The sequence below is a fragment of the Sinocyclocheilus grahami genome, unplaced genomic scaffold, assembly GCF_001515645.1.
Source record: "Sinocyclocheilus grahami isolate Dianchi unplaced genomic scaffold, SAMN03320097.WGS_v1.1 scaffold1544.1, whole genome shotgun sequence".
Taxonomy (NCBI): Eukaryota; Metazoa; Chordata; class Actinopteri; order Cypriniformes; family Cyprinidae; genus Sinocyclocheilus; species Sinocyclocheilus grahami.
In genome coordinates this window covers 32,526-41,870 of record NW_015506723.1, presented here as the reverse complement: position 1 = coordinate 41,870, position 9,345 = coordinate 32,526, and the positions used below count along the sequence as shown (strand labels likewise).

The 9,345-nt window shown below is 39.3% G+C and overlaps 1 protein-coding gene across 1 annotated transcript in view; it reads right to left on the bottom strand.

The window, feature by feature from the left end:
- Positions 1 to 9,345, bottom strand: part of LOC107571055 (attractin-like protein 1) — a 176,083-nt gene that overhangs the window by 146,717 nt on the left and 20,021 nt on the right. Inside the window, exons 10-11 of the mRNA XM_016257333.1 lie at positions 2,880 to 3,098; positions 2,644 to 2,781 (exon numbers count right to left, since the gene is read on the bottom strand). Of these exons, the coding sequence (XP_016112819.1) occupies positions 2,644 to 2,781; positions 2,880 to 3,098 (357 nt within the window). The remainder of the gene's footprint in view (positions 1 to 2,643; positions 2,782 to 2,879; positions 3,099 to 9,345) is intronic.

The following is a 9,345-nucleotide window of genomic DNA, read 5'->3' as shown; positions in this document are numbered from 1 at the left end:
TTAAATATATATATATATATATATATATATATATATATATACAGTATATAAACCATTTTATTGTGCTACATACCATTACCATGGTATAAAATTACTCTTAACAAGCCCACACACATACAAGTATGTACATGCACAAAAGACAGACCTCAGCAGGTCACAGCTCTCAGTTGAAAAGCATGAATTCCAAACTACATCACTCAAACAAATAAATAAACACACATACTGTACATACACAAAATCCCAGGACTCTGTCTGCCCTCTGTTGTCCTTTAACTAAGTGGGCCATTTCAAAAGGACACATGTCCTCCATCTTCCACAGACTGTTTTTTCTCTCTCGTCAAGGGCAGCCGGCCACGTGTCATATTTTACCCTGATCTTACTTTGAGGGCCTGTCTCTTTTCTCCTTCAGACAACACACGCACACACTCGGTGAGAGATATCCATCCAGCCTTCCCCGCTCTCCACACAGTGGGCTGCTCTCCATCTCTCCTCATCTAATCTAACACAGATCAGTGGTTTAAACGTATTAGTGTACGAGGTGAGGTAAATCTCCTCCATTCACTAACTCTGAAAAATGACACTGCTGTAAAAGCGGCAGCCACAATCCAAGCATTAAACACATGTGCGCATTTACACCAAGACGCAGTCAGTAAAGCACACTTAATCACGGAGGTATTCAACAGGGAGGAGAAATGGAGAGGAGAGCGTGTATCCTTGATAGATGTGGAGGGCCGCACATCGATCAAATCTCCGCTGTGAGCGCTGGACTGCTTGTATAGACGAGGAGGTGGGGCGGCAGTCAAGTCCAGGAAATAAGAAAATGATTAAGAGTGATTTAATGTCACAGAATGTGGAGAAAACGCACATCTGTCCGACAGAGAATGATGTTATTACACCACCTTCCTTGCGCCTCTTTGCTGCCTTTCTCTCGCTCTCGCTGCAGTTTCATCTCTAAGAGTGATGAAGCTTGTATATAAACTCAGTGATTGGAAACCGGGAGAAAAGCCACAGTGAAGAACTAACACGAGGAGCGCACATCAAATCAATACAATTTGCGTCAGGTTGAATACTGCACTTGGAATGAAATATGGCCACACTAACCATTACAACAAAATTAGATTGGGACACTGGGATATCCTCTGGTACATCTGGATGCATGCAGACTGTTTATGAATTAACTACTGCATCGATTTCAGTTTGAAATAGTGTGTGGCCACATGTACACCTTAAAGTCGTAGTTTAACAAGTAATGAAAGTTCTCACATCCTCTACTCACACCTCAAACCTTTCCAAACCAATATGATTTTTTTCTCTTCCATGGAAAAGGAGTTATTTAGCAGGTTGCCCAGGCTAAACTGGAAAGACTCACTCATTAGCTTGCCTTGCACCGTCTCAAATTTGGACAGAATTCACACTCCCTGTCATGACGATATACTGTATGTAAGAACTAGGGGTTAAATTAATCTGAAACAAAATGGAATGGCATTCAAATAAAAAATATAGTGGCAATATGTTGGTCAGTCAAGTCCTTCCATGCATGCATACATTTATACAAAATTTTAAGTATTAACTTCGCTCTAGTCAGTCAGTAAAACAGAAACGGAACAAAAGAATGGTACATATCAGGAAAATGTCACTTTTGCATTTAAATTTTGCTTTGTTCTTCACAGCAAGCTGTCATTTAAATATTTGGAATGTATGGCACGTTCAAATGGACTCCTTCTGTGGCTTCTGTTTTGATTGTAGCTTGGCAGCCATATTTATTATTCACTTTCATTGTATGGAAAACAACATCTGGATATTCTGCTAAATGTATGTTGCTCCATAGAGACTAAGGGTGTACTCACAGTAGGCACGGTTGCCTTGAACCGAGCCCGAGCGCGATTATCCCCACTCCCCCGCTGGCCTGCACTCACACTTCCAATAAACATTACGGGCCAGAGCACGCTTACGTCATCTATGAAATAACGGAGAAAACCACTTTCGCTAATATAATTACTAATAATTAATTTATAATTTATGCCGTGTATTGATTTTCACTTATATGTATCAGAAAATTATTATGGAGGCAGCTGACATTAATGAAATAACCTGCAGCTTTACTTGCAAACTACATTTCCTGTTCATCAATAAGGTAAGAACCAGAGCCATTATAAACCTAAATATACTTCAATTAAAAAGTATAAATTGAAAAGTGTAGTGTAGTAGTAGAAATAGAATATGTTTGCGGTCGTAATGATGACAGTAGCGCACACAAAATAGTATCTGTTCCGTGCTCCGGCACGGTTAGCGCTCACATTGCATGCGTACCGAACCCGAGCCCAACCGAACCGTGCCCTGGCCCACCTCTTCCAACCGGGCCAGGGCCGACTAAACGAACCGCGCCCGAGCGCGGCACGGTGCGCTCATACTAATCAAACGAACCGGGCTTTGGGGGTCAAACGCACTCGGGCACGGTTCAAAACGCCTAGTGTGAGTACACCCTAAACCATGCATGTTTGAAAGAGTGAGCAGATGAGCAAAAAACCTTCCTTTTTGGGTGCACAAACTATTCCTTCAAGAGTCATACTCTGATTTTCAAACGCAGATACAAACAAGCACACAAACAGACAGACACACGCTTGTACATACAGTATATCTCACCTTGGCATTTCCCTCCATTTGTGGGGTCTCCATAGTAACCAGGTAGACAGATCTGGCACTGCGGCCCAGTTGTGAGATTTTTGCACTGCTCACATACACTGCCATTAACACACGTACTGTGCCCGTTACATTGGCATGCTGAAACATACAGTGAGAGGAGTGTGTGTTCATTTGATTGGACTGTTTTCACACACAACATAATTTACAGGTTTAAGCATGTGTGTTTTTATGTTTACCTGGGCAGGTTATGTAGGCCCAGTCATAGCCCTTTTCCCTTGAACAGATACTAGTGTCCAATACCCTCTCTCGGCTATGTCTGCTCAGGCTCCTCATTGGTCCACGGTATGATCCCTCAATACACTGACCCTGACCTGTGTCTGTAGGGTCTCCGCACCAACCACAGTCAGGATGTTCCAGGCACTGACCACATGTACGATGACCTGAACAGTTCTGAGCTAGAGAGAGAAGATTTAGATCAATTTTAGATCAATTAGTACAGGATAACTGAAATAAATAATAAAGTGGAAATACCAAAATTACTAATACTAAAAGTGAAAAAAAAAAAAATGTTTTCTGAAGGATCATGTGACACTGAAGACTGTAGTGCTGAGAATTCAGATTTGAGAGTATTGAAAAATAGAGTGCAAAAAAACGAAAATCCATCTTCCAAACCATACCTTTATTTTACCCAAATACACCTATACACTTATACACCTAAAATAATTATTTATACTTCAGAGCAGTTGAGACAGATTTCACTGGGAATAGCAGACATTCTTCACAACCAAAACAACGTTCTTTCTTAAGAAGCATGCAAATGTATTTTTTAACATCTAATGGGCAAAAGGTTACATAGTGTAGCTTTAATGAATACTCTAATAGTTTATAACTAATACTAAAATAACACTGGTAACCTTTTAACTGAACAATAAAATATCAAGTAAAATCACTTTGTGTAAGCGCCCAGGCCATCAGAGAACATCTGCTGCAGGCTAGCAGCAAAACTTTTTGGTTATGCATGTAAGATCAGATACATACTTGTCAAGCTCAAACAACGATAAAACAGTTTCAGCTTTGCTTAAAAACTTCACCTCTGAGTAGAGGCAGCCCACACACATGGGCCTATTTACAAAGGGTCTGTCTTCTTCAGCGCAATCAACCAGCTATAATGCTTACCACTGAAGTGTGGATGAAATATGGCATTTAAAGTGATGTTTTTACAGCCAAGCAAACAATTATTTGTTTGGCCCAACAGAAAAGACCACCACAGGAGCTGTCTTATTGATCTCCAGCAGATAAATATAAAAAGTCCAGCAGTGACAATCACTGGAGCTGACAGAGAAAAAGAGAGAGAGAGACATGAAACAAGAACAATAAAGACCTAGAGACCCAAAACATCAGCTTATTTTATCTAACTAACCCAAGACGAAAAAAATAATAGAATGCAAATGCATTTTCACAGTCTGTCAGTGAAACTCGCAAGACTGCCAGATCTATATGCGAGACATTCACAAAGAGGGGAAAAAAACAAACAAAAAGCAATATGTTAGCACCTTCTAGAAGTTGCAGCAACTCTTTATATTCAGAATTACTCTATATCAGTTCTGTTGCAAGCATTGAAATGTACTCTGACTTTATGTTAGTATCTGACCTTTTAATTTCAAAATAAATCCTGTTTTGTGCCATTACATTAGAATGTGTATTCATGCAATGTGTCTGACATTCAAGATTGCTGGACATTTGAGACACATGGGACAGTGTCATATGATTAACATTATCTGTGCCAGTAGAGGTTTTCTATAATAAAGTTTCCTGAGCCCCTCAGTAATGACCTCCTTTCATTTTTAGACATTTGCGTGTGTGGGAGCAGAAAATGTATGCAGGCAATAGGGACAGAAGCAGCATCCATCAATGTACCCCTCGACCAGTCCCGTCTAATGGGTCCTTAGACAGTGTGAGGGTCAAAAAGTGTCTCAGGGTTAATGGCGAGGGCAGATTCTAAGAGATGTGGAGTGTATCATTAAAAACAGGGCAAAAAGGCACTCTGAGGGAACGACACCACAGTCAGTGTGATACTCAGAAGTGAAAGTAAGACAGAAAAAAAGAGCTCTTTGAAGTGCCACAGTGTTTGACCTATCTTATAATATTCAAAAATGTGCTGTTTGGAGACATTAGGAGCTTCTATTTAGAAATTTTAAAGGTAAAGTTTTATCATCTACAAGGAGTTTTCCAAGCCACTATCACAACTGCAGGTTATTAAATTGAAAATATTGTTCATGTGTGCAACTAAATTAAAAATAAAACATAAAAAACTAAGTTTAATATTTAAGATTAAAATTTATTAATATTAAAGTTAATATTTACAAAATTGATAATAATCAAAATAATAACCAGAATGAACACCAAAACACTGACAGGATTAACTGAAGCTGTTCTGATTACTGAAGGATGTATACAAACATCTTATATCAATAGCCGGGTTTCCATCCAAAGTTGCAAATTTAACTTGTGCGCAAAATTTGAATATTTCGATTAAAACATTTGCGAACAAGCACCGTTTCCATCCAACGAGTCAAAGAGAACAAAATCATCACTTCCTGATAAACTGGCACTATACATCACTAAGAAGCTACTGAATATAATAATTTTCCTATATAATAAATGACTTGCACCTCAGAACCAGCAGACGAAACACAATGAATGCGGTTATTGTTTTCGGAGGTGGATGCTGCTGTTTGGGAACGCAGTCATTTAACAGTTCTGGGAGGCAATTATACAGAAATACTTTGATGACAGACTTTGCTCTGGCATTTCCGAATGACCATATAACAACATTTCAGATGCTGTGGAACAAGGTCGGTCCACTGGTTAGCAGGATTTGCCGTCCCATAGCGCAAAGTCACATGGCTTTTTTGATGCGCTTGGAGGAATTTATTCGCAAAATGCATTTCCATCTCCCATTATTCGCATTAACCCTTTTTTGCACAAGTCAAAAACCACCTCAAGCAAGCGTAAAAACGTTTTTTTGCGAATGAAGGCATTTTTATTTGAAATTCAGCGTTTCCATCTCTCGATTCTGATGCGATAATTCAAAATGCACACAAAAGATGAAATACATCACATGGTGAAAAAAGAGATTTTAAAAGATTTCTGACATATTCTGTAGAAGTTCTGGGGATATTTGCATGTTCTTTTGTATTCTTGATCTAGATTTCCACAGCACACAGATGCGTTAGGTCAACTCTCTACCTAGAAGCTCCTCACTCCTGCATTATCACGCCCAGTTTAATGATTCATTTTGCCATGCCGTGCATTCAGCACAATCACAGAGGTGTTTCATAATTACAAACACAATTCTCATCTCTTCTTCTCTCTCTTTCTCTCACTCACTACCTCCTTTCCCTTTTTGTGTTTTTGCAAGAGATATGAGGATTATCTTTAGCCAAGGACACCTACACATTCATTACATATGCAAATCTAAATCACAACATTCTCAATGTTGTGATTTTTTTTCTAAAAAGTATCACTTGCCTACACTTAATAAACACACTGATGGGTCTTTACACAGATTCAGTATGAAGTTTCACAGAAGGTCATTACAAATTGCAAATTAAGTGTAGAAAAAAGTCCTTATTATAACAAAGAAAGTTGCTAGTGGCACTGGTTCAGATATTAGACTTTTTTAAAAAATGCAATGACCAACTGATTTACCTCTGTTTTTCATAACTATATGTGGGGACATTATTTGCACCATAAATTATCAATAAGACATCAATGTAATTCTATTGTTTCATTCCTTCAAATGAAACTTTTAACAGAAGTATTAAAATATGTATAAAATTAACTAATTTAAAATCTGTTTTAGGCACGTCTGACCTAAAGCCAACATGAAAACTCGGTCTCATGGAGAGGTCTACCAAGGACAAGCATGCCTGTCAAATAGACTGCAGTTAGGATTAACAAGCACAGAGTGAAAGATTAAAAGATAAAAGATTTTAATAGTTACTGCTGGTCTTTGTGACTCTCTGAGAGAGGAAGTCACATGCATGCATGACCACGTAGATATCGAGGGAGGCACATCCCCTCAATATTTAAAATAATGGGTTTTGCAAAGACTGATCACAAGTCTTTGGATATGAGATCTCGAAATGGCCATGTAAAATAAAACAGGTCACTGAATTAACTGGAGTCATCATCTCATGTGTCAATGAGATTTATTTTTTCTTTTGAAAGAAATGAATACTTTTATTCAGCAAGGACACATTAAATTGATCAAAAGTGACGGTAAAAAACATTAGAATCTTACAAAAATTCATCAAAAAATCCTGAAATGTGATATAAAATTATTAGGCAGCACAACTGTTTTCAACATTGATAATAATAAGAAATGTTTCTTGAGCCCCAAAATCAGCATATTAGAATGATTTCTGAAGGATCATGTGACACTGAAGACTGCAGTAGTGGTTGCTGAACATTCAGCTTTGCCATCTCAGGAATAAATTGCATTTTAAAATATTTTCAGATAGAGAACAGTTATTTTAAATCATAATAATATTTCACATTTCACAATATTACTGTCACGGATCGGCCAGGCTCAGCCACCTCCCAATCAAAGCGAACACCATCACTAGTGCTGGGTATCGATTCAGATGTCCCGATTCGATTCGATTTTGATTCGCAAGCTCTCGATTCGATTCTCGATTTTTTGATTACATTCAGTGAATATAGTTTTAATACAAATGCTATTGATATTTCTAAAAAATGAACAGTAAACATCAGTTTACAAATGGTGAATTAATCAAAAGAAATTAAGAACCACATGCCTGTATTTTAAACCTATCCTTTTTTTGTATAGGGTCCTTTTTTAAACAATAATAGGGCCCTATAAAATGTTCTTAATTTTTCTGGTAATCAGATGAAGGCATAAAACATTAATTTAATTTATCCTAATCAAATGAAAATTAAACCCTTTTATTTTTTGGCAAACAAAGTGCTGCACAACAGAGGTTTACTGTTAAAATTAAACAGAAAACAGATGTGATTATTCCTTTAAAAATAAAGATTTATTAATATTTATTAGCAGTAGTAGCATTGAGTTAACATTAAACTAAACTTTTCTTTTGACGGGTTGCCGTGAAGAACTTCCAGCTGCTGTGTATGTGATATGACAGTAGATTTCTCAAATGAAACGTTAAATGCTAATGAAGTGACTCTCATAGCAGCTGGAGATGACAATCGTGTTCATATCATCATATAGTGATATGGCAGAAAATGAAAACACCGCAAGCGTCATCCGTGCTTTAGTATGTGTGTAGTGAACAAAAAAGTGCGCCGCACCATCCGCCATTCATTCATTGCAGAAATCATGGCGCCTTATGCGTGATATCAAATGCTTCCGCAGATTTATAGTATTACTATAGCATTTCACCTGAGCATTGCGAATTGCGCGTATGGCCATGATAAGTGCTGAATGAATGACAGGATTTCTGTTGTAACTTCGCGCAAGGTAAATAAGGGTGACATCTAGTGGAGAAGACTAATGATAAGATTCACGTTAATCAGATCTTGTTTTAAATGTGTGCTGAAATAAATACTGGAAAAGATCGATTCGCGGCTTTTGAGAATCGATATCGAATTGACGTCATTTTAAAAAATGATTAATCGGAAAATACATTTTTTTTGCCCAGCCCTAACCATCACCTGAATACTGATCACGCGCACCTGTCACAAATCTGCAATCATCATCAGCTCCCCTTCAAAAGCACACACCTCACTTCACTCCAGTGTCCGGTCTCGTTTCAACGAAGTGAACTTTCTCTCTATGCTATCCGTGAGATACATTGAAAGACTTACCTGCCTGTTATACTTACCTCCTGTGTTTCCTCCAATGTGTTCTCCTGTGTTCCATTCCCTAGTTCGTTCCAGTCATCAGCTCCGTGAAAACTCTGTGTACTCTTCAGCTGAGGTGTGTGCAGTCCTCTGTCTCCCTTCCACGATCTCCTGAGGACCAAATACGGTGTTACTCTCCTCATCTTCCTTAAAGACTGATATAAAGCTCAAATACTCACCTGCCCGTACCATCTGCATCTCTTGCTGAAAATAATCACCCTTGTATTTTTCTAATCCTCTGTGTGAGTCTCCTTCCGTAACAGAAGACCGGACCCCAAAGGGATTCAGCAAGAAGTAAGCGGTGTCTCCTCTCCCCGTTTTAGTTTTTTTTTTTTTTTGTTTTTTGTTTTGTCCCTGTTTCTCCCCACGGCATGCAATCTGCTGCGTGTTTCTCCGCCCTCGCTCACCGGGATCTCCCCTTTTACGAGTACACCGGGGAGTTCTGAAAGCTAGCCGCGGTTAATCAGCTGTTCTGGCTCGGGGCCAACTACCATCACCCCGTGGACCTCCCACACACCACTGGGCTAAGTTGGAGGGAAGGTGTCTTCCAGTGTCTGGGGAGTGTCCGGTCCCGAGCCAGAACCGTCCGCAGCTCACCCAAGGCAGCCGGCAGTTCCCCAGTCAAGTCAGCCAAGCGTTAATGTGGCAAGCCCAGGAAGAGCTCCTGATCCCCAGCTAAGCCCAGCAAGGGCTCCTGATCCCGAGTATAGCCCACGGAGGGCTCCTGATCCCCAGTTAAGCCCAGGAAGGGCTCCTGATTCCTCGTTTAGCCCAGGAAGGGCTTCTGATTCCTCGTTTAGCCCAGGAAGGGCT